This window comes from Eleginops maclovinus, chromosome 20 (genome assembly GCF_036324505.1).
Source record: "Eleginops maclovinus isolate JMC-PN-2008 ecotype Puerto Natales chromosome 20, JC_Emac_rtc_rv5, whole genome shotgun sequence".
In the NCBI taxonomy this organism is placed as follows: domain Eukaryota; kingdom Metazoa; phylum Chordata; class Actinopteri; order Perciformes; family Eleginopidae; genus Eleginops; species Eleginops maclovinus.
The window spans coordinates 18,254,400-18,278,095 of record NC_086368.1 but is presented as its reverse complement, the minus strand read 5'-3'; the positions used below and the strand labels follow the sequence as shown (position 1 = coordinate 18,278,095).

Here is a 23,696-nt window from a genome sequence, read left to right as displayed (position 1 = left end):
AGTGTTCCCTACCAACATCATAAGAGATAAACTGTTATTTTTTATATTATACAGCGTTGGGTTTGATCTCCAGCAATGTTTTTACAATAAATACCCAGTCTCCTGTACCTCGATACAATACTTTAACTTTATACCCTTACTTATATCTGACCTGCAATGTGCAACGTACACATTCTTTTGCAAGGTGCAATACACTTTTTTAAAATTCTATTAGTAATGTGTGTTTTTCTTCTCTATATATTAAGTTAGCTAACTCTTATTATTGTTTGCTTTTTTTACCTGCTATGGCACTTTTGCTGTAACACTACATTTCCCCGCCTAAAGGAATTCTGATTCTGAAATGGGTTGCTAAGCAAACGCTGTGGTAGTGCTGAGCTCACAAATGTGACTACGAGCTAAATTAGCTCACACTTGTGCTGGTTTTAGCGTCCAATTTCATTTGAAACACATACTAAACAGCCAGATGTGCTGTAGACAAATACATGCTCCGGTATAACATTTATTAAATGCAAAGTTGGCTAAAGATGACACCATTTCTTTAAACGATGTTTGTTGTTCTACATTTGCAGGGCTGAGCTACGTACTATGAGCGTAACGTATGTACGTCACTTCCGATTCTCCAATGTTCGCCACTGACTCAAACATCGTAACGGTAGAGACAGGAGGGAGATGGCGACCAGTATGTCTAACGCCAACGTTAGCTAGCCAAAGCGATGTTTTTTAAACTACCTATCAGATAAAGAATTTACCCTATTGATTTCACATAAGCTAAATAACCGGGCAGTATGGAGGAACCGTGGGACTTTGAGTTTCTGTCCCGCATTGCTGACAGCTGCTTGTCGTTCCTCTCAGAATTTGTTGACGACTGGCTCGCCAACGATATGAGAGTTTCTATATTCAAAATCCTACTCAGCTGGTTAATTGTAAGTCTTATAGCCATTCACTTTGCCTGGAAAGTGTACGGGAATACAGTCAACGACATGTATTATCGGCAAGGTACGTTTTCTTCAAGCTTATCTGTATCACTTGCTAAACTAGCGCTAGCCACGTTGGCTTCATCTCTGGTGTGTTTGTGTTGATGTTTAGGGACTGGACAGAATGGAGGCACTCCTGAAACAGCATCTCATCTGAGTGGATGGTAGGTGTCCGAGCATTCCTATCTCTACACACAGGTAGACGATTCTCTTCACACTATTTGCTGCTGTAAAGCTTCAGTTTATATAGGTCTCAGCTTCAGTTTAACAGTTAGGTTTTTTGCCAACATTGTTTCTATTGAATATCTAATAATTAAGGGGTATATCTCCTGGTTAAAAATTGTTGGAAGGATATATTGTAACCTTAAGCTTAATATATTATTGCCAACAGATCACTAATAGGGTTGGGGTAACTAGTGTATAAAGCCTCAGGTGTTTTATCATACTTCATTTGCCTTGTTAGCTAAAGCATTCTGTTGTTCTTGCAGGGAAGGCAAAGCAGGAGATACCCTAAAGACTCATCGCGATTAACAAGACATGGGTGTTGGACCTTATCCAATTGAGAGCTGGACTCCTGTAATGAGACTAATTAAATGCACCCTCTGACTTTGCAGATAATAAAGCAACATCAATGCATTCAAGATGCATGCACATTCTGGCAACTGCTTGAAGAAACATCTGCTATGCATACCAACAGTGTAACACTGATATCCACTATATCTACTACATAGTGCTGTGAGTTGTTTATTTTTGCTTATCAGCATTGGTCATTGAGCAGAACCTTGCTTGAATTGATTTGTTTGACTTAATGTTCAACTTTTTTTTCAAGAGGCTTCAGTACAAATGGGACCTACAATGATGGGGTTGTGTGTGAATTGAGGTGCTTCAAGAACAGAGATGGTAGCACACACTTACCGTAGAGCGAAATAATTGGACTTGTTAAATGATTTATGGAAAAAAAATTAACACTTTCTCATTACCTGAGAGGAGCATTGTGTGAACTTGATGTGAGATACAGAGTGATTACAGTATTTACCCGTTTGAGTTTTTCATGTCACTTATTCGACATTGACCACTCAGCCAACTCGTGCCAAATTAAAACATGTCAAATAAAACTAATACACATTAGATTCTAATATAAAGTACTTTCAAAGTTTGGTTGATAATGGCAGCTCTGTACATACCACTTTTTTTTTCAACCCAATGCTTCACCAGTTTTAGTTTAACATCTGCAGCTGGAAAAACTTGCATGAGATGTGGGCTGTGCCACAAATTACCAGTTACTCACATTAAGCATGGTGGCACGTCGTATGGATGTTTCTGTACAGGAGGCCCTAGTGGCTTTTGATGCGAGAGGCTCAAATGAATGGACTACAATACAGGAAAGATCCTGAAGGAAAAGCTGCTGCATTTCGCATGCAAACAAAGCCAAAATGGCTTGAATCAACAATGTTATGTTCTTTAGTGATCTGTTCAAGTGTCCACACCTCAGTCCAGTTTATAACTTCAAACTGATCTGTTAACACTATTTGTTAATTTTTTTTTTTTTAAACACATATAAGATCATAATTAGGTTATATTCAGATTTCCAAAGCCGAAAGGAACTATCAATAATTAATAGATTTAAAGTCATAATTGCTGCCAAACATGCCTCTTAACTTGAGGATTAAAACATTTTTATTATGTGATCAACCATTTTGGAAAATGTTTCTGTTAAGTGGCAAAAAGCATAGTTAAATCCACTTGTGATTTAATTTAAAATAATAAAACATGAGAAATTCAAAGGGGAGTTGAATACTTTCAGTGTGCATTGTATGAGCCATCTTACAATCAGCTATTATAACTGACGTCATAATACTGTTATAACGGTCAAGACAAGGCAATGTAATGCAGTGTGTATTTACAGTCCTTGTCAAAGGAACCAAACTACAAAATCATCAGCATATTTTAGATAACTTGAAGTTCCTAACAAGCGAAAATTCAACTGTGCAATTTTATGTAAATGCTTGGTTGATATTAAATGTGTTGTTTTGAAAATATTGAAGTCATTGCACATCTCCTTGACGTTTATTCTACACTTTGTGGCTGTTAAAATGAATAGGGCAGTACCAGTTTTGCCTTCAGGTAGATTTAATAATTTCACAAGTAAAATATCTTACTACAATTACAATTAGTTACTACAATGCAAAGCGAGATAGACTGATAAAATACTTTATTTATTTCATTTATTCCCTATACTTAGATCCTCTTATGTTGTGTGCTTTATCCTATGTTAATGGGGATTGGTGGAATAAGCAGCATGTGCACATCCATCACATTGGTGCAGGTTAAGCCAGATACAAGTAAGCGCTGCCCAGCAGAAAGACGTGAAAAAAACGTGTAAGAATCATTATTGGTGAGGAAGTTGTTGACATCCAGCGCCTGTGCTTGTGCCTGTTCATACAACCCCCCATCCGTGATGGCCCCAGCTGCATCAGTGGGCCCATCCTGACCATCAGTTCCACCGCTCAGGAAGACGGGCCCGGTAGGCGGGAGCTGCATGCCTCTCAGTTCCATTCCCACTCGCAGAGCCAGCTCCTGGTTACGACCACCTCGACCCTTGCCTGTCAGCTCCACAGTGGGCTCACCTCCGGCTAACAGACAAGTGGATCCCCATCCTTCTGTACGCCCCTCACCCAGAACCTGCATAGTACGGCAGAGGTCCCAGCTCTCCACTCCTACTTCAGGCCCCAGCTTCAGCAGCTCAGCAGCAATCTCTGGAGGAGGTTCCTCTCGAGAACATGCAAAGCGGGCCAGGAGGCCGTAGAGTTTAGAGACTGCCCTCACATCACCACACACTCCTGGTGCCAGCACAAGGGGGCGGAAACCTAACTCTAGAGCTCGGCGACCTGCCGACTTGAGGGCAACACTGTTGGAGCCAATGACGGTGTTGAGAACACGCCCTGATGTACTGGATTCATCTGTTTTATGGCTCCTACCTAGAGTTGGTCCCTCAAGGACTTCCTTTACTGAAGCTGGAAGCGAGTTCAACAGCTTGTAACGTTCAAGGACTGATAAAACTTCCTCAGGCCACACCTCACTCTGCACTGTGGGGCCGCTGGCAATCAAGTCCAGAGGGTCCCCAATAACATCGGACAGTATCAGTGAAACTACCTGCAAAAAGGAAATGTGATTTTTAAAGTTAAATGGGGGAATGAGTTCTGGAACATAAAAAATGTATTAAAAAAAGGTGTATTACCTGGGCAGGGTGAGCATAATGCGCAAGTCTTCCGCCCTTCAACAAAGACAGGGCGCGTCGCACAGTGTTCAGTTCTTGAATAGTGGCACCAGCACCTGCAAGTTTTCGGGTAACATCCTGTTTCTCTTGCAACGATATTGGTGGGATGGGTGCAGGTAATAGCGCAGAACCTCCACCTAGACACAGTTTCAACACTTTGAATCAGAGATTTCCATTACAAGGGATAGTTCTGGAAAGTAAAAGCAACAAAAATATATAATTCTTGCCTGATATCAGTACAAGTAGCAGGTCTTTCTCCGTCAGTTCACTGGCTAACTGCTTGATTACTTCAGCGGCCTTTTGGGCATCGGCATCTGGCAAGTTGTGTTTAGCTCCCTCCATGACTCTGATGCGACTGTTTACTTTTAACAACAGGTGGCTGGGATAGAAAGGAGAATTGTAATATTCTGATTAATTAAATTTTTGTGTAATCCTAGTTATTTACATCAAATGGTTTTTGCTTACTCTTTTCCATGCTGCTTTAATGTCTGCTGAATCCCATATGGCACGCTTACTACTCCTTTGACTAAATGATCCCCCAAAATCCTCTCTGCCTCGGCAGCCATACCCAGTACAGCCTTTCCAAAGCCTACCAAATGCAGGTTGTGTTTGAGTGTAAATCTGTGACCATTGATAATGACCGAGTCCTCCTTGCGCTCTATACTCTGTCGAACCACTGTGTCTGGCTGCACAGCTTCCACTGCAGCTGCAAACACCATGCGTGCACGTGAGTCCATTGACATTTTGCACAACGCAGGTTTTCTCCTGCCCACGTGTACCAGAAAAGGCTGACACCGAAACAGGGAAAGAACACGGGCCATGGAGAGTTCACTTGATCTGAGCAGAAATTGCCTGTGGGATTAAAAAATGTAACAGTTAATAAAGATGGTTCCCACAAAACATGTTATTTTAAAAAGACCACATAGGATTTAACAATGTGCAGAGTGGGAAATGTCACCAAATGTTTTTGTGGGCACTTTTATCTTGAGGTAATGTTGAAAAATCACAGGAATAATTGGAATAAGCACCATAACCCATAGAACTACTATGTATGCAGGTATAACCAGAAGAATTCACTCAAAACTCAACAGCAAGTAATACATTTAAGGGACTTAACTTAAGGGTCACTTTAAAATGTAAATATCATACTGTAGAATCCACTGACTTCTGCCTCTATTAAATCCATCTCTGGTTAAATCTAAATACGGTGCTTTTCAACTCACGTACATGTATAATTGTTTTATGTGTTGCTTGCCAGCTTACTAAAAGGTTGAAAAGAAGGTGTTCAGAACCTTCAAACAAAACCCTATATAGATAATAATTGTTATCACCCTAAACCAGTTACACATTTCCCGGAATAAGCTTTCCAAAGACTCATGAGGCGGCCTACCTGCAAAGGTTGTAAATGGGATAAAAGCCTTCGGGATTTCTGTTGAAGCCTGTATTGTGCACTTCAGCTCAGCAGTCAGGCAGCGTACAGAAATTTGACCAGAGACTGACTGGAGTTGTTTACCCTGTGTGTAATGATTGACTTTAAATAGACCACAGGACACATCAAACCACTGACCACCCAGCTGTGCATTAGTCTCTGTAGTCAATTACTTCTTTGCCCAGGACTGGGTGAACAAGAAAGAGTAGTATCTCACTAAGTAGACTTTGGAGCCATTCATATTAGATCAAAGAGTACACAACCTAAGAGTTTGTACTGATTTCATGTTCATGCTGGTCACAAGTCTTGTTTTCTGTAAGTATGCCAGGAATTGTTTTATCTCATAACATAAATCATAACTGATTTCATCCATATCACCTACCCTTACAGCCACACTTGATAAGTCAAAGATAAACATATTATATCATTTGTTAGTGTGTTAAATTATGTCAATATTTAGTGAATAACCTGTTATTGTGGTTCACATGTGGGTTAATATGTATGAAGATTAATAGCTACAGGTCAAAAGAGTTGCCTGGGTTTAAACATCTATGGACTGTGCCCCCCAAATCAAATTCTCCGAATAAACCTAATTATTTACACCTTTAGAAAAAATACTCGTACAGTGACTCGAACTGATTGAATCACTGATTGAACCACAAATGATGCCTCAATATATCAAACCTCAAATACATCCAGGCACCTGAGGAAATATTGCTACTGTTGACATTATGAAAAATACACGGGCCCCTAACGGATAAGGTAACGTTGTTGATTCTTACCTCACACTGTCTTGTTTGTGAGGACAAATACCCTGCTGATGTTTTCTTCCTTACTTGTCCTGCGTCCATTTCGCTGCAAAGGGCAAAACCTAGAAGCTGACAGATATGAGAACTGACCATAAGCTCTGCTATGATATATGAGAGCAGGCTGACAAAAGTAGCAGAAAGTGCTGGACCAGACCTTATACGGCAATTCATCAGACTAATAAACTGTCCAGATCAGGATGAGTAAAATATAATGATATTCTTAATTGGCTGTGTGAGCAAGTTAGTGTCACTTCATTCGAGTTGCTTCATTGCCTAGCTCATGTGTTGGTATTAACCTATATGGCTTCATAATACAACTATCGCGATATCTGGCGTAGTTTCCGGGCAAGGCGCGCGCCAGGTGATGCGCGTCCCCGACGTGTGGAAGGAAGGCGGTGCTTTTTTTCCCTCCCTCCTATTCCCGAGGATCACAAGTATCACAGGCGGGCTTTTGTGACTGTTTTGGAACTATTCTTCTTTAAAAAACAATTGTTAGCACCATTGCAGTTCATATATATAAATCAGAACTATAATAAGTGACATCTGTAAGCCGATTTACAGTAAAACGAGGGCCTGCTTCCCCTCAACAGTAGAGGCCATCATGAAGCTGACGGACAATGTGCTGCGGAGCTTCAGGGTGGCTAAGGTGTTTCGAGAAAACTCAGACAAAATTAATTGTTTCGACTTCAGTTCAAACGGAGAAACGATTATTTCCAGTAGCGACGACGATTCACTAGTCTTGTACGACTGCCAAGAGGGAAAGTAAGAGCAGATTCTGTTCATTTTGCTCCATTGTTTTTGACGTTAGCTACATGCTAAGCTAGCTAGCGGGCCTGGTGCAGTGCGATAATGCTCCGCAGCGATTATGTGAAGAAAATATGTAAAATGTCTGTATGTATGCCGTTTGAAAACCTACAATAATTCTGATCTGTTAATAGTTTATTATGCAGCAAGTATTTATATGATATGTAGCTGTATGATATATATTCATTGCAATCCCTATATTGGTAGAAAAGGGCTGCTTCTAACTTATTCATATCTATTTACATGGATTTGTCAGTAATATTGACTAATCAGCTTAATATTCCTGAATCAATGAGTTGATGCCCAGAAAATAAATCGCCATCCAAATTAGCAGCTATACTTATCATGATCAGCAGTTCAAAAATAATTTAGTATTCGGATCATAAATATTTAAATCGAAGAAAATGCGACTGTCTTTGAATTGAGGCTTTAACTTTGATGTGCTGCATCTGCAAGGCTTAATATCAGTCATTGATCCAATGTGTTTCTTTTTTACTCTCATTTCTGATTTATGGCAGACCCAAGAGAACCCTCTACAGCAAAAAATATGGAGTGGATCTGATCAGATACACACATGCTGCAAACACTGTGGTCTACAGTTCCAACAAAATCGATGGTATGTTGATGCTCAAATACTTGTTTTTGCAGCATGATTAAGTGTCATGTTGTGTCCTTTGTGATATTGTTGCTACACTTGCAGAATACCAAATGTTTCTGTTTTGCAAATGTCGAGTGGATTTTTGTACTGTATTTATAATATGACATGTGTGTTCATAACTGTATGGGAAACAGTTTTTTTGACAACAGCGAAAATGTATTTTTAAAAGCTATGCACCAACAAACATTGATTCAAGCAGTGTATTGTGTAGCATGAAAACATGTTGGTCATTTTGCAAATGATGATGTCTTTCCTATTTGAATACATTTGAACTTTTCAACCTATCATTGCTCTGTGGATATTGCAAACAACCAGTCGACAACAACCCGCGTGCCACACTACTCACTTTGGTCTGAGGTAGTTGTTTGTACAGTTTGAGGGTCTGTGATTCTGCCCCATACAGGAGCTAACTGTACAAGTGACTGCCTTGCCCACGGTTGAGTACTCATCATCGGAGCCTGTTACCCACTTCATGTTAGGATCCCAGCCTTATACTTGCTGCTGTTGGTCATGTTGGAAGTATACATTTTAATTTTGATCTTGTGTTAATATTTTTTAAGATACAATCCGGTACCTGTCCCTTCATGACAACAAATACATCCGCTACTTTCCTGGGCATAACAAAAGGTGAGGACTAACTAAAGGACAAAGATGTGTTGATTTGATGCTAGAAGTTTGAATTTCCTCTTTTCTTACATTTTCCTCTTTTTGTGTGTAACCAGGGTGACGTCGCTCTCCATGTCTCCTGTGGACGACACATTTATTTCTGGCTCGTTAGATAAAACAATCAGACTGTGGGATTTACGGTCACCTAACTGCCAGGTGACTATCTTTTTTTATGTGAAATAAGTGAGCATCCACTCTGGTCCACTAATATGTAATATTAAATTGTAAAAGACTGAAAAGGCTCACCTTCTCTTGTCATCTTTAAATTGCAGGGCTTGATGCACCTCCAGGGCAAGCCAGTGTGCTCGTTTGATCCAGAGGGTCTTATTTTTGCTGCCGGAATAAATTCAGAGATGGTTAAACTTTATGATCTGCGGTCGTTTGACAAGGTAAGAAGTGTTTGTGTGAGAGAGACCAACCATAATGTATGTCAGTGTAATAATTGATATTTCGGTTTTTTTTTTAAGAGGAGCAAAACATTTATGATGCCTCTTGTCCACAGGGTCCTTTTGCAACCTTCAAGCTTCAGTATGACCGGACGTGCGAGTGGACGGGGCTCAAATTTAGCAATGACGGAAAACTCATTCTTCTTTCTACAAATGGTGGAGCCCTTCGTGTCTTGGATGCTTTTAAGGGTGCTGTTATACATTCCTTTGGGGTAAGAGACATCTCATTGATACACATTATGTCTAAAAACACTTAAAAGTGAAAAAAACAAAACAAACAGAAACCACATCTAATCCACAAAGTTTGTACAATGTGTCTGATAAAATCCAAAGTGTTTGGAAAACCTTCAAAACTGTCAATCACATATGTTTAATGAGGCTGTCTAAATGTTTATGATCTGTTTAAAATGTTTTAAAGAAATGATGAGGATCATAAAATGTTGTAGTACTGATGTGCACAACATCATTTCTAACGGATGAAATTCATTCACCCACAGGGCTACAACAACAGTAAATGTGTAACACTGGAGGCATCGTTCACGCCGGATTCTCAGTTTGTAATGATTGGTAAGTTTCCCATTTCCTCTGGACAAGGTCAACTAGGCTTATAACAATCATATAAAAACTCAATAGAGTAAATTACCCAGAAAAGATACTGTGGGCTTATCATATAACCTTACTGGTCAGGTTTTCACAAATGTTTTTTTCTTTTGTTCATATATTTTTAGGCTCTGAGGACGGAAAGATCCATGTGTGGAATGCTGAGAGCGGTATGAAGGTGGCTTTATTAGATGGAAAGCACACGGGACCGATCACCTGCCTGCAGTTCAACCCAAAGTTCATGACATTTGCAAGTGCCTGCTCCAACATGGTGAGTGGAGGGTGATGTGTAGAAAAAAGTGTCACATGGGGATTTTAGTTTCAATAAAATGTTAACATTGTGTTTTGTAACTTTTGTAATTACTTTTATGTATATACAAAACGAATGTATAAAGCACTATATATAATAGTATATATAGTGCTTTATACTTCACCTTTTTATCTTGCAACTAATTGTCACTTTATCAATCATTGTCTTTCTATTTGAATAATGTTCTTTTTTTTATGTGATTTGAAATTGTTTCATATGTTTACGATTATTACTCCCACCTGCAACTGGTGCTTTTATCACTGCTGTCCCTCTGTGAACCTACATATGACTAATAAAACTGAAACCTGAACTTGACCTGCAAACTAAATCTGTACACGTGTGATAAAACTGTGTGGGTCACTTTGAGAGTGTCATGACTTTCAATCTTTGTCTCAGGAAAATGGAGAGACATTGTTATTTTTTTTGGGTTGATAATCTGTGAAACCTCTTTTTTTTTTTGAAGCACCAGCTAACACAAAATGGTTCCAACGTGACGATACCTTTTTTTAACACTTTCTCTTCTTTCAGGCGTTCTGGCTCCCAACCATCGATGACTGATGACGAAAACGTGAAGGCCTGTGTCGGCAGGCGTCAGCACAGCCAGCACGGTGTACATTTCACAGGAAGTGCTGTCTGTTAAATACAATTTGTATATAAGTTTACAGAAATAGATCATTTGTCTATTCTTTTTTTTCTATTTTCTATTTAACAATAAACTGTTTCTTTGTAAGATGTTGTCAGTTTCAGTGTGTGTGTGTGTGTGTGTGTGTGTGTGTGTGTGTGTGTGTGTGTGTGTGTGTGTGTGTGTGTGTGTGTGTGTGTGTGTGTGTGTGTGTGTGTGTGTGTGTGTGTGTGTGTGTGTGTGTGTGTGAGACAGGTCAGAGTGTTGGCAGAACTATTTTTGTCCTATTGAGCCACTGACCAAATGAAAAGAAAATGTAATGAATGAATCCCTCTAAGTATTGAAATGTTCTGATTCACTTTGGTATCGGTTTAGTTTTTGGTTGACACATGAAGATGTAGTGATCTATAAGGAAAGCCTCAGATATACAGGCTTAAATTACAATCCCACAACACTACACTACAGTACAAATGACTGTTTTTCTTTTGGAAAATCTTTATTTTAATTTTTTTATAAAGTGTTTCAGTTGTGAGTGTACTTTTGCTTCATTTAATGAGTGGTATGATTTATTTGAAAAATACTATGAATCAGTTTTAGATTTGTGGATCTGAGATTTGGAAAATACTGTCACCATGTTGAGGTGATTTACGCCAGAAAAACATCTTACACAATCTGTTGACTATCAAGGTTGTCTAGTAAATTGAGATATACAAAGGTAAATATGTTGGGCAAACTTTCCAAAACAATATGTTCCTTTTGAAATAAAATCAAGCAGCTCCCCTATAGCTGTTTTTTCCCCCTTCTTATCCCAAATCATTGTGATTTCCAAATTGTAAACCACAAATAGCCTCTGACATAAGTACCATCTTACCACACACTTTATAGTGACAATACTTCTTGGCTCGGACGTAATTGGGTTTGCAGGTCAAAGTATCTTCCTCCAGGTCCTGCTGAGTGGTTGGGGGTTGTATGTGTCTCAGACCAGGTCCTGGTCTGGATACTCAGTCATTGGGAGCTAAATTTGGGAGAGAGGTGATCAGGTTCCAGGTCTGTGCACATGATACCGTCCTACTTACTTGAGCGATGCCCCTTCTCACACCAACACACTCTCTCAACGAGTCCAGACAGGCTCAGCGAACCTCTTTTTCAGCCGTCAGAACTTAATTTAGTCTGATCATCTGAAGTGATTCATTTTTTTTATCAGGCTTTCCTTTTTGGAGTTTAGTGTCTCTTGACTGGACTGAATATTTGGGTCTGGTGCTGTGGAGCTCCAGTCCTGTGTGTTGCTTTACCCTCACCCGACTTGTAACACCCGTAATACAGTGCTTGGTGGGAGGAAGACACTGCTGACCCACGATGTTCCTCGCATTAGTGGTGACGCCAGAGCTGAGGGAGTTTCTGGCCAGAGCGAGAGGTGGAGCACTCCGCCTCCTCAAGGTGTGCATCCGAGATGGTGAGTGACTCACAGAGTTGCAGGCAACATTAAGATGAGTTGGCCCTCAGTGTGATGTCAGATATAGATCGTCCATGATGTTAGTCTTATGTGTTTAAAATACTGATTTGATTTCATGTAGGTGGTTTGCTTTGAGCATTTAACTCTCCAGAGTTTTCACATTACAAATTGACACTCAACCAATCACTGTCTCCGGAAAAACATGCAAGTAGTAATTGTCCATGATTTAGTGATTTTATTCATGGAGTATCAGACGAAGACACAAAGGTAGCCAAAGTATAATCTGTTAGTGACACTCAGCATGGGGCCAAGATGTTAGTAGACAAAGAAGACACAACAAAGCACAAGACACACAATCCCAAAATCAAAAAACTTGTCACAACAATTTAAGAAACAACAATACAAAGAACTAAAAGAAGGACAGCTAAGTAACTAGTTCAGAAATGTAATCAGAAATGTTTGCTTGTGACCACTTATCACACATCTTTGTCTTTGGTTGGACATGAGCTCAATTCAATCAAATGTGATTTTAAAGATGAACACATTTTGTGTTTGATGGAGAAACAAGAAATCATTTAAATATAAACATAGTTTTGTGTAAGAGTAATATATCAATTGTTTTTTATTTTGCCTTGATAATTTGGTGACCCCTCAGATCTTCTTGGGACCGTTCAGGGTTCCCAATCCTCGTGTTTAAAATCACAACTTTATACTGTAAGTAAAATATGTCTGTAATGACCTTGAGTGGCTCAAAATGCTAAATCATTGTTTTCCCTTTTTCATGAGCTGCAAACTCTTCTTGAATTATAGACCCATGGTTCCCAAAAATAACAAAAAATGTTCACTTGGCAAATAGTTTTTAACATGTGTATTGACTAATACATCCTATGGTCCCTAATGTACTGCTATTTTCTTTGTTTCGATCAAAAATCATTATTATGATACAAAAAATATATTTAACTAGAAGGGTAGAAAAGTGTGCTTGCCTTCAGAACGATAGCAAGTGTTGCTGGATATTATTCTTTGTAAAAACCGACCCTGTGAGTTTAATGGCAAATCATGAGAGGCCTCACAGAAGAACATTTTTTGTATTGTCAGATTGTGTTTATGTAAAGATGTCATGAAGTTTCCAAGTAGACAAGGCTTCATACTGTATTATGGGGTCATCAGACAAAAACAAAGTTGCTTAACCGCAGCAACAGACCTTAACTTCTAGGAGTATATGATAGTAAAGGCGTGTGAAAACAGACATTCAGTGTGTCAGCTGAGCAGGGAGAAATGATCATTGAGGCAATAGGTCTGTAGATGGTAGCTTATGGATGAGGACTGATATGTTCATGAGGTGTTTATATCTTGTTTAGGTATCTGACACTGTAATCTGATTCATGGCAGACACATTCTGGGGCTATCTTTGTAGACTGAGCCTGCCATATCAAATATGTGTCCTCATATTTGAAGCATTGATGTCAACAGATATGAGTTTGCTGCTATAGAGACAGCCCGTCTCGCGGCAGAAAGAGTGACAGGCTTGCTTCACTTCCTTACTGAAGCACTGGGATCTTTCCAAGCGTCACTCGACTATTTTGAGCGACACGTGACGTGACATGGTTGCTTGATACTGCCCACTCACACTGATGTTTGTTCCACTTTCAAAAGAGAAACACGATCCTTCTGGTTGATTTCATCACCACTTGCTTTGGTACGCCACTCGGGTTATCAACAAAAACTCCTCTAGCTTATGACTATATGACCTTGATTTAAACTTGAAGGAAGAAACACTTCACAAGTCATGTGTTTACATACAGTTAAATACTGACAGTGACCAATAAAGATTGAGAGCGTATGGCTGATGGAAAGTATGTGTGTGTGCAGAGCAGGAATGTGTTGTGGCTCAGAATAGAAATGAGCCCCAAGAGACAGTCAGGAAATCCCCCCGTACCCCACAAGGACAGCATTTGGGGGTTTGAGTTTAGTCATGTTAAAAACTCACCCTGTCAAAGCAGTCAGAAATTGATCAGAGGCCTTATTTCGCCACAGGGTGAGGGTCCCCACAAGAAACAGTGAGACACTGGACTCTCAGCAGGTTTTAAGTTGACACAGTCGATGGGGACAAATGATACGTGTAGCTGATGGAACAGGACGCTGAAACACAAAGTCAGAAAATATTTTGTTCAGGTTCCAGCTTCTCTAATGTGAAGAGGTGCTTTTGTCAGTGTTGTAGCACAGTGTATTGAACACTGTAAACTGGAAAGTAGGTCCAACATAAAACAATATTTAAATATTATCACCTTTGATGTTGAAAAGGGAGCATTTTGACAATTTAAGGAATAAACCATTAATCTATTGATAGGAAAATTATATAAATTATAATAATCTGCAAATTAATCATAAATAAAAAATAATTCTTGTTTGCAATTCTGTTTGACCTAATGCATATAAAAGGATAAAGACTGATAAGACTTAAAATCCTTCTTTTGGCTACGTGGACAAGCTTTGAGAGTTTGTTTTGTATTTGAATACCACAACATGAATATAAGTTGGTTAGCCTGGAATATGAATACTTCACAAAAAAGTAGAGACTTTTTGTAATGAAATTACTACATTGAAGAGCCTGGAATCAGTTTAAATTTGTCCAAGTAAGTATGAATTGAGACAAATGTGCATGTTCAACAAACATGAAATTTGTCTGATATCACTTGGGTGTTGTATAAATGGCTCAATATGCAATTATTGTCCTACAGTATGTAAATGATTATTGTCTGTGACTGTAGCCTGTACTTGTACTGTCTGTGTCAATGTGCTCTGCACTGGTCATGCTACATATGGGTGGGTGAGGTATGTGATGTGTTGTGGTCTGATTTTCAGAGCAGCTGGTGCTCGGGGCTTGCAGAGAGCCGGAAAAGAGCTGGGACCAGGACTATGATCACTTCCTGCTATCTCTCCTGGACGACCAGGAGCCCTGCTACATCCTGTACCGCCTCGACTCCCAGAATGCACAGGGCTACGAGTGGATTTTCATATCGTGGTCTCCTGATCAGTCTCCAGTACGTCGTTGAGCATATTTTCATTCCGCACTACATACTAAAGATGCATGCATACATTGCTTTAGATAAGGAAAGCCTCAGATATACAGGCTTTAAGGAAATAGTTATATAGAATAGCACTTCAGTCAAGCTGTGCCAATACTATCAGGTTGATTTAATCACAGCAGATCACTGACTGGTCATTGTCACAAAAGCTTTCAAATACTTGTAGCACAATCTAAGATATCTCTGATGAAATCACCAGGATTTCAGGTAAAATCACAGGGATGCCTCTTTAAAGCAAGTCTTTTTTTTTTGCTTGATGACTTTACCAAATAAACAAAGTTAGATTTCCAAGTTGTTTCCAAGTGTTTGAATGTAACTAAAGTACATTGGTTCTATTACTTTACCTTAAAGTATTTGCACTTTACTTCAGTATGTCATACTCAACCAAATTCAGGAGTAAAATGTTGACTTTTCAATCCTCACCATTATTTTACAGCAAGTTATTAGTTTTTTCAGATCTAGATCATTAATACAAAATATAAATCATCTAACCAACTATGGTATATTACTATAGATACCCACCTGCCGATCACCGGTTAAATAGCTCCATATTAAACAGTTGAAAATTAAAAATGGTGAACTCAAATAAATGCATCCCTAATTATATCCCAGAAACATTATGTATATTATTTTAAATTAAACATAATGCAAAAAAATACTTATACTTTTGTTGTATTCATGCTCTATTGATACTTAATTTCTTTCTCTTGGTATGAGGTGTAAACATATTGTGACAGAGTATGTTTACACCTATACTTTGCTATCTGGATACTTTATCCCCCCTGGGTAATTTTAGCAATATAGCAATTTTGTCTTTTCACCTGAAAACTACAATCAGCAACAAAATACAGTATACAAACAGTGCATATCTTTTCTCCTCCTTTGGCTGCAGGTAAAACAGAAGATGTTGTATGCTGCCACCCGTGCCACAGTAAAAAAAGAGTTTGGCGGTGGCCATGTGAAGTATGAGATGTTTGGCACAACCGAGGTAAGAAGTATTTAAAATTCTTCCTGATCTACTGTGACAGATTGTTTTTTTGACATGTGATGACGTTTGGTGTTTGACTCTTGTTTGTTTCTTGTTTTACTTTCAACACTAGGAGGACATCTGTTTGCTGGGATACCAGCGCCATGTGTCATCCTGCTCAGGTCCTGCCCCGCTCACACTTGCCGAGCAGGAGCTGCAGAGGATTAAAATCACCGAGGTGAGAGGTCACCATGCCCTCTGCGGTGTTGGCATTGTTTCACATGCCTTGTGTTCGTAATACATCCTCCTTACTTTGAAGTGTAACATTTTGTTGTAATCTTATTATTTCCAGAGTCGGGTTAAACAGGTATGTTGATACAATGTTTTACATTAAAGATTTGAGGTGAATGGGGAAGGACACTCTATACATTATATATTACAAACTATATATAGAGTACCTCTATATATAGTTAGTAATTATCAATGAATTACAATCACCAAAAAAGTGGTATATGATATACTAAATGTAAAGCTACAGTGGTATGCAAAAGTTTGGGCACCCCTCTGAGATTTCATGACAATTTGCTTTTCCTTTATAATAGAAGATCACAGCAACAACATTTGTTTTCCTACAAAGATGTAGACGTTTTAGTGTTTTCCAGACCAAAATTCTTAGGGTAGCATTACATAGTTTTATTATAATAAAATAAAATGCAAAAAATGGGATGTGCAAAAGTTTGGGCACCCTTATAAATAGCATTCATTTCAACACCTGTACGGATTTATAGCTGACAGGTTGCTGCACAAAATTGCTTTGATTAGCTCATTAGACCTTCAATTACAAAGACAGGTGGAACCAATCATGAAAAAGGCTATTTAACATAGGTAATAGCTGGCTGTGCCTGGCCTAGGTTCTTTCTTAGGGAGTGGCAAGATGGGGACCTCAAAACAACTCTCCACTGACCTGAAAGCTAAGATAATCCAACATTATAAATTAGGAGAAGGGTACAAAAAATTATCTGACAGGTTTAAACTGTCTGTCTCCACAGACAGAAACGTAGTTGTGAAATGGAAGGCCACAGGAACAGTCCGTGTGAAGGAAAGATGTGGTAGGCCGACAAAAATAGGGGAAAGGCACAGGCGAAGGATGGTGAAAATGGTCACAGAGAAGCCACAGACCACCTCCAGAGAACTACAACAACATCTGGCTGCTGATGGTGTAGTTGTTCACCGTTCCACAATCCAGCGTACTTTGCACCAGGAAGAGCTCATTGGAAGGGTGATGTGCAAAAAGCCTTTCCTGAGTGTTAATCACAAGAAGAGTCGCATGAGGTATGCAAAAGCACATCTGGACAAGCCAGAAGCATTTTGGAACAAAATACTGTGGTCAGATGAGACCAAGATTGAGTTATTTGGTCATAACATGAACAGGTATGCATGGCGAAAAAAACACACTGCATTCAATGAAAAGAACTTGTTGCCCACTGTAAAATTTGGTGGAGGATCTATCATGTTATGGGGCTGTGTGGCTAACACAGGTACTGGAAAACTTGTTAAAGTTGAGGGCCACATGAATTCCTTACAGTACCAGGAGATTCTTGACAAGAATGTTCTAGAGTCAGTCACAAAGTTGAAGCTACGCCGGGGTTGGATTTTTCAGCAGGACAATGATCCTAAGCACCGATCAAAATCCACCAAGGAATTCATGCAGAAGCACAGGTACAATGTTCTGGAATGGCCATCCCAGTCCCCAGACCTTAACATCATTGAAAATGTATGGATTTATTTGAAGAAGGCTGTCCATGCACGGAGGCCAAGAAACCTGACTGAACTGGAGACGTTTTGTGTGGAAGAATGGGCCAAAATACCACCTGCCAGGCTTAAGGGACTTGTCTGTGGCTACAGGAGGCGTCTACAGGCCGTTATTGCAGCAAAAGGAGGCAATACTAAATATTAATGGAATTATTTCTTAGGGGTGCCCAAATTTATGCACATGCCTATTTTTGTTTGAATGCACATAAACATGTTTCTGTTTGACCAATAAAAGTTATTTCACTACTGAGATGTTTCTGTTACCATAAGGTATAACATATGTTAAAATGAAGTTGCTGCTTCAAAAGCTCAGCAAGTGACAAACTGATGCAGTGGTTTTCCTAAGGGGTGCCCAAACTTTTGCATACCACTGTATATTATCCAATAAAATCCTTGCTGTATCTTAATTAAGAAGCTTAAAGCGATACTGTAGTCAACTCTTGTGATGTGTGTGTGTGTGTGTGTGTGTGTGTGTGTGTGTGTGTGTGTGTGTGTGTGTGTGTGTGTGTGTGTGTGTGTGTGTGTGTGTGTGTGTGTATGTGTGTGTGTGTTTGCTGCCCCCTGTAGGTGAAGACAGAGATCAGTGTGGAGAGTAAGCACCAGACACTTCAGGGACTAGCTTTCCCTCTGCAGGAGAGTGCCAAAAGAGCCCTGCAGCAACTTGCCCAAAAACGCATCAACTACATACAACTGGTGAGCCGTAGGGGATTAGTGTTAGAGTTGAAAATTAGCTGGTTGAAAGAAAGTCTGTGACATTTTTCCAGTTTTTAAAGTTATCATCAGCAGTTAATTCCCCTGTGCTTCCGTGGTTTTATTCTAAGAAACACATCCTGTAAACTGTGCATCATTTGTACGTTTCAGAGGTTGGATGTAGAGAAGGAGACAATCGAGCTGGTCCACTCCAACCCAACAGAAACTCGTGATTTGCCCTGCAGAGTTCCCAAAGACACTCCCAGATATCACTTCTTCCTTTACAAGCACTCCCACGAAGGAGACTACCTGGAATCTGTTGGTATGTCACTGATTTCCTGAAAATCCTCTGCTATTCCCATCTGTTTCAATATGTAGACGCAGGCACAAGTAGGTTTACATCTGTACACCTGGACTGCAGATGGTCAGAGAAGTAGAGGCAGAGTGCAAGAGTGCCTTCATCTGCATCAGTGGTTCCCAACTTTTTGGCCTATTTAACGACTCAAAATAAAGCAATAGTTAATTGTGTGACAGAAAATTCACTTTTGTGGAAGGGCTGAGCATTGCTGTAATTATTTCACTTGAGGAATTTGTGTAGGCCTAATGAAGTGAAAGTATTCTGAGTTTACAAGAATAAAACACATTTTGTAAAAAAAAAAAAAATGTTGAACCCTTCAGATCTTAAAGACCTGTTTTGTTTGTTTGTTTCCTGGCTTTCGAACCACTGATCCACATCAACATAACATATTCAAAAATATATATATATTTTTACCCCCTGTCTGCAGTGTTCATATACTCCATGCCAGGATACAGCTGCAGCATTAAGGAGCGGATGTTGTATTCCAGCTGCAAGAGTCGACTACTGGAGGAAGTAGAGAAAGATTACCATTTGGAAGTTGCTAAAAAGGTAACAAAGGGATACAAATATAAAGACAGTTTAATACATGGTTGTAGCTATCCATTAGATAGGTCATGTTCTCTGAAATATGTTAATTTAAAAAGGAAATTAAGTAAAGGTATTCAGTGTTTCTCCTCAAGGATTGTTGTCTTAGTCCTGTGGAGAGGCTTTGAAAGCGATCATGTTTGAAGACAGAAGTTAAAGACAATATGAATAATAAAACAAATAATGAGGGGCTGGCTGCATTGGGGGACATGACCTTACAATACCTTTAAATGTAATTTATGTTCAGCCTTAATACTGAGTTGTTGTTCACCTGCATGCTTGGTTTCATTGTTTTGCTTCATGTTTAGTTGGAGATCGATGATGGAGACGAACTGACAGAGGACTTTCTGTATGACGAGGTCCATCCTAAGCAGCATGCTCACAAACAGGCTTTCGCTAAGCCCCGCGGCCCAGCAGGAAAAAGGGGACACAAGCGCCTCATTAAGGGGACAGGAGCGACCCTACAGAACAGCTAGAGGCGGACTCATTGCTCCCCATAGTTTAGTCTGCAGCCCTTCTCATTTCTCCAGACCCTCTAACACCCACAGGCCCAGAGGAATGAGCACAGTGATGGATTTCCTCTGCTGCTTGTGTACTGAAACACTTGTGCTTTATAAATATGATTATAATATAATGGTAAAATGTCTGTGTCTGCCACAGACATATCAAGTCTTATAAAGACAAACTATACATAACATGTGTAATAAGAAAACAAACAAAAAACAATCAGGCTAAACACTTACAGATCAGCTTGTTGTTGTATAGCTAATCTGTCTGGTTCTTTCATACGTCAAAAATAGATTTCTGCCTTTAACAACAGACAAATTAATTTATAATTGAGATTTCAGTCAGTTGTTCCAGTCCTTATGTCTGGTCTTCAGTACAAGTTTTGTATCAGCAATGTTTGTATGAGAATATGAAAGGAAATTCCAAATAAATGTTGTTTATACTGTGATATTAGACTTTCTTGATATAAATGTGTGTATTTTTATTTACCATGAAATGTTTAGCCCTAAATATATATAACACTGAGTTAAATCTTTAAAGTAACATCTGTCCTGATTATAATAACCAGATATATCTGTCATTTTTACATTTAAACCCTTAGAGTGCTATTATCTTTTCATATTGGCCCAGATAGCAACTACACTGACAAACACATTATACAGCAGCAATAAGTGGAAACCATGAAAATATAATTTTCCCACAGGGAAAACATCATAAAGTCGAAAAAATTAATAAATAATACAATCTCAAAAGCATGATATGCTGTAATGGCATGATCAAAAGTGATGTTTTTAGTCCTTGAGTGTATGTATTAGGCTACACAGTTCATTATCGATTCAGAACAAAAAACAGAACACACACTAGAAAAATGTAAACCCATTGCATGAACATGGCCAACATTATTGTAAAATTAAAAGCCAAAACTATTCATAGTGCATAGGGATTAATCCATGGGTTTAGTGTTGTTTGTGGCCTACATCTCAAAGTATAGGAGTTTTAAATTAGATCAACAGTTGTGGGACATCAAGGGGACAGCCCTCTGGTCATGGCAATGAGGCTGCAGTGTTTGAAATGCTGCACTGTGTTGATTTAGCAGCATCAGCAGGAACTCTGGCTAATGTGGTCTCAGAAATGCTTAACACTGCCCGTGTCATTAAACAACAACAGATTACAAAATCACTTTTCATGGTAACAGTTCTTTTAATGCAGACACTGTTCTTCACTTTATTTTTTAAATCTTCAGAGTCTAATTCAGATGCTGTATCGTCCTTCCCAATACTTCTGCGAAACCTTTGAGGAACTGGACTACAAATGTTTTACTCTGACACTAATGAGTGCACACACAGCAGAGGGGATGCTAGTTAGTCAACTAATTGGTCATAAAGGGTCTTGGTTGACAAAGAAATCTTAAGCTGATTAGATGTGTTAATGGTTTTACAGGGAAAGTGGTGCTCACATGCTCACAATCACGTTATGATCAGGAATAATAACTACCACGTTAAACAGCCTTAGTTTATGTTTTGATAATTAGCACTGAACACAACTGCTACAGGCACCTTTATAGGCTGATGGATGTCATTTGATTAGGCCCTTTTTTCATACACTAAAATAATTAGACACAGTCAACATTTGGATAATTGGTCGTGCTGTATGTAACGATTACTTTTTTGTACTAGTTTTCAACCCAATATTAGTTAAGATATTTCAGACCAAAGTGGTTTACAAACTAATTTCCATTGGTACCACCTAAAGTAAAGCTGCAAGTATGGCAGAAATACCAAATGTCACATTTTTTTCCATTCTGCATTGTGCAGTGCTCTTGCAAGTAACCAAATTATAGTTAAAATAGTTGATGACAACAAACCTTGTGTTCTGAGCCCTGTGAACAAAGCTCAGCTGATGAATACGGTTTTGTCTCGATAACCAGCAGATGGATTTATGTTGCTGATTCCAGGCAATTAAAGCTTTTCTCAGAAATACTCTGGAGGAAGGCCATTTTTTTCCTCCACGTTGGAAGAGACAAACTGGTATTTCTTCGTGTCTCAAACATCTTACCAATTCGTAATAATTTCTCGGTATGTGAAAAGAGAGAGTAAGCTTCAGGAATTTATTGAAAAACCACAAAAAAAAGTAATCTTTTGAGGAATATTTTTAGGGTTTAGTAGACAAACAACGTTCCTACAAAATATGTTCATATACGAACAATGAAAACAAAAAACAATGATTTACTACAAGAATTATTGTTATAGGAACAAAAATGCTTTTTCTGAATATCATCTGCTTAGCCACTTGAGCGGGTGATTTTCAGCAACCAGAGATATCTAATGTTGTTGTTTTTTTTGCTGTACGTGGCCTTCAAGAACACACAATCTGTGTGAAGCCTCAATATTATGCAGTGATACACAATGCATGTGTTGCTGCACACAATGATAAGAGGTTTTTCTGAAATGAATGCTGTATAGCCCGCTTACTTTTTCCAGAGAACTTGCCCGACTTAATCTCATTACCAAGATGGGAAAAAGCACAATTACTAGAAATTATTTGACAAAGTACAACATTAAAATACCAAACAAGCAACATACTTTATTTTTGGTTTAATGGGCCACTAATCATGTCATTATGGAATAATCACCAAATACAAAACAGTTTTGGGCTGTCTGTTGGAATCCTAAATCCTATCAGGACATAGAAATTATGCAAATCCCAGAATAGAGTTTTGTAATCTGAAAATATTAAAAAGGGAAGCTTTGCATACACACGTTAAGCTCAAATAAACATAGGAAATATTGTTCACAGTTGTAAGTCCAAACAAGACTGGAAACAACTGGACAATTCCTCCATTACCTCATCAAATATATCCCACATCCTTTTATTTATTTGGTCAATTTAGAACCACAAAGACAAAAATCTCCCATAATCTGGTTTTCATCATTATTTATCCTCCCTGAGTTTTTCTTTCCCCCTTTTATTTGTTAAAACTCATTACCCATCTTTATTACAAACATAATCTCACATGTCATGTCACAAACACCAGGAACGGCCCAGTTTAATATAAACTTTCCTCAAAAAACCAGACAAGTCCAAAACAGATGTCGGTCACAGTGTTAAAATAGAGATGAAGGTTGATACAGTATGTTCCTTTCATCTTGAAATTCTTGGTAATTTCTCTGCCTTCCCAGTACAATGTTCTCCAGTTACCAACTAGACCCTGTCCCCGGAGTCTCTGTGCTCCTAGAAAAACTGCCTTTTAATAGTATCCACTTCAACACAACATTCAGTTTGAAAAGCTTTGTGTCAGACATGCATACATTTTAATTGTCCTTTATGAGGAAGGTAGTTTCTTTAACTATTGGTTATTTCATGTTTATCAGATTCAGTTTTATTGTGCTTTGTTTGATTGCTGTGTATTGCATGATGCCAGTTTAGTTAGGTTTAGCAAACAAGATCATCCTGTTACATAATAAATAATAAATAAATCAAGATAAAGGTTCACGAAAATAAGAGTACTGTTCTTTTTTCCCCTGAACTAAAAAAAAATCACATAATGTTCAAACACATCCAGCGGGGAAAACAAGTCCACAACACTTCTTAGGGGAAAATTTCAGGATTTCTTGGAGAATGTGGAGATTTAGGAATTCTG

The 23,696-nt window shown here is 38.8% G+C and overlaps 4 protein-coding genes across 6 annotated transcripts; 3 read left to right on the top strand and 1 right to left on the bottom strand.

The window, feature by feature from the left end:
- The first annotated feature begins 590 nt into the window (after nt 1–590).
- On the top strand, nt 591–3,018 carry tcta (T cell leukemia translocation altered). Its single transcript, XM_063910435.1, has 3 exons — nt 591–996; nt 1,087–1,138; nt 1,463–3,018. Exons 1-3 carry the CDS (start codon nt 786–788, stop codon nt 1,503–1,505), a joined length of 306 nt encoding a protein of 101 aa, XP_063766505.1. The 5' UTR covers nt 591–785; the 3' UTR covers nt 1,506–3,018.
- Nucleotides 2,594–6,793, bottom strand: glyctk (glycerate kinase). 2 transcript variants are annotated; one of them, XM_063910427.1, is made up of 6 exons: nt 6,644–6,793; nt 6,463–6,558; nt 4,717–5,103; nt 4,479–4,630; nt 4,213–4,388; nt 2,594–4,127 (listed from the first exon to the last, which is right to left on the bottom strand). In XM_063910427.1, exons 3-6 carry the CDS (start codon nt 5,070–5,072, stop codon nt 3,237–3,239), a joined length of 1,575 nt encoding a protein of 524 aa, XP_063766497.1. In that variant the 5' UTR covers nt 5,073–5,103; nt 6,463–6,558; nt 6,644–6,793; the 3' UTR covers nt 2,594–3,236. The 2 variants fall into 2 exon arrangements, with proteins under 2 accessions (XP_063766497.1, XP_063766498.1); XM_063910428.1 differs by lacking the exons at nt 6,463–6,558; nt 6,644–6,793 and adding an exon at nt 5,642–6,394.
- Nucleotides 6,794–6,836: 43 nt separating this feature from the next.
- wdr82 (WD repeat domain 82) lies at nt 6,837–10,703 on the top strand. Its single transcript, XM_063910431.1, has 9 exons — nt 6,837–7,251; nt 7,812–7,909; nt 8,512–8,578; nt 8,674–8,773; nt 8,890–9,006; nt 9,120–9,275; nt 9,561–9,630; nt 9,792–9,934; nt 10,502–10,703. The coding sequence occupies exons 1-9, from the start codon at nt 7,091–7,093 to the stop codon at nt 10,529–10,531; spliced, it is 942 nt and encodes a 313-aa protein (XP_063766501.1). The 5' UTR covers nt 6,837–7,090; the 3' UTR covers nt 10,532–10,703.
- A 905-nt stretch (nt 10,704–11,608) lies between these two features.
- LOC134882620 (twinfilin-2) lies at nt 11,609–20,504 on the top strand. 2 transcript variants are annotated; one of them, XM_063910429.1, is made up of 9 exons: nt 11,609–12,048; nt 14,914–15,092; nt 16,030–16,125; nt 16,238–16,342; nt 16,457–16,471; nt 18,484–18,609; nt 18,778–18,928; nt 19,392–19,513; nt 19,858–20,504. In XM_063910429.1, the coding sequence occupies exons 1-9, from the start codon at nt 11,952–11,954 to the stop codon at nt 20,023–20,025; spliced, it is 1,059 nt and encodes a 352-aa protein (XP_063766499.1). In that variant the 5' UTR covers nt 11,609–11,951; the 3' UTR covers nt 20,026–20,504. The 2 variants fall into 2 exon arrangements, with proteins under 2 accessions (XP_063766499.1, XP_063766500.1); XM_063910430.1 differs by lacking the exon at nt 16,457–16,471 and having other exon boundaries at nt 11,611–12,048.
- The last annotated feature ends 3,192 nt before the right edge of the window (nt 20,505–23,696 follow it).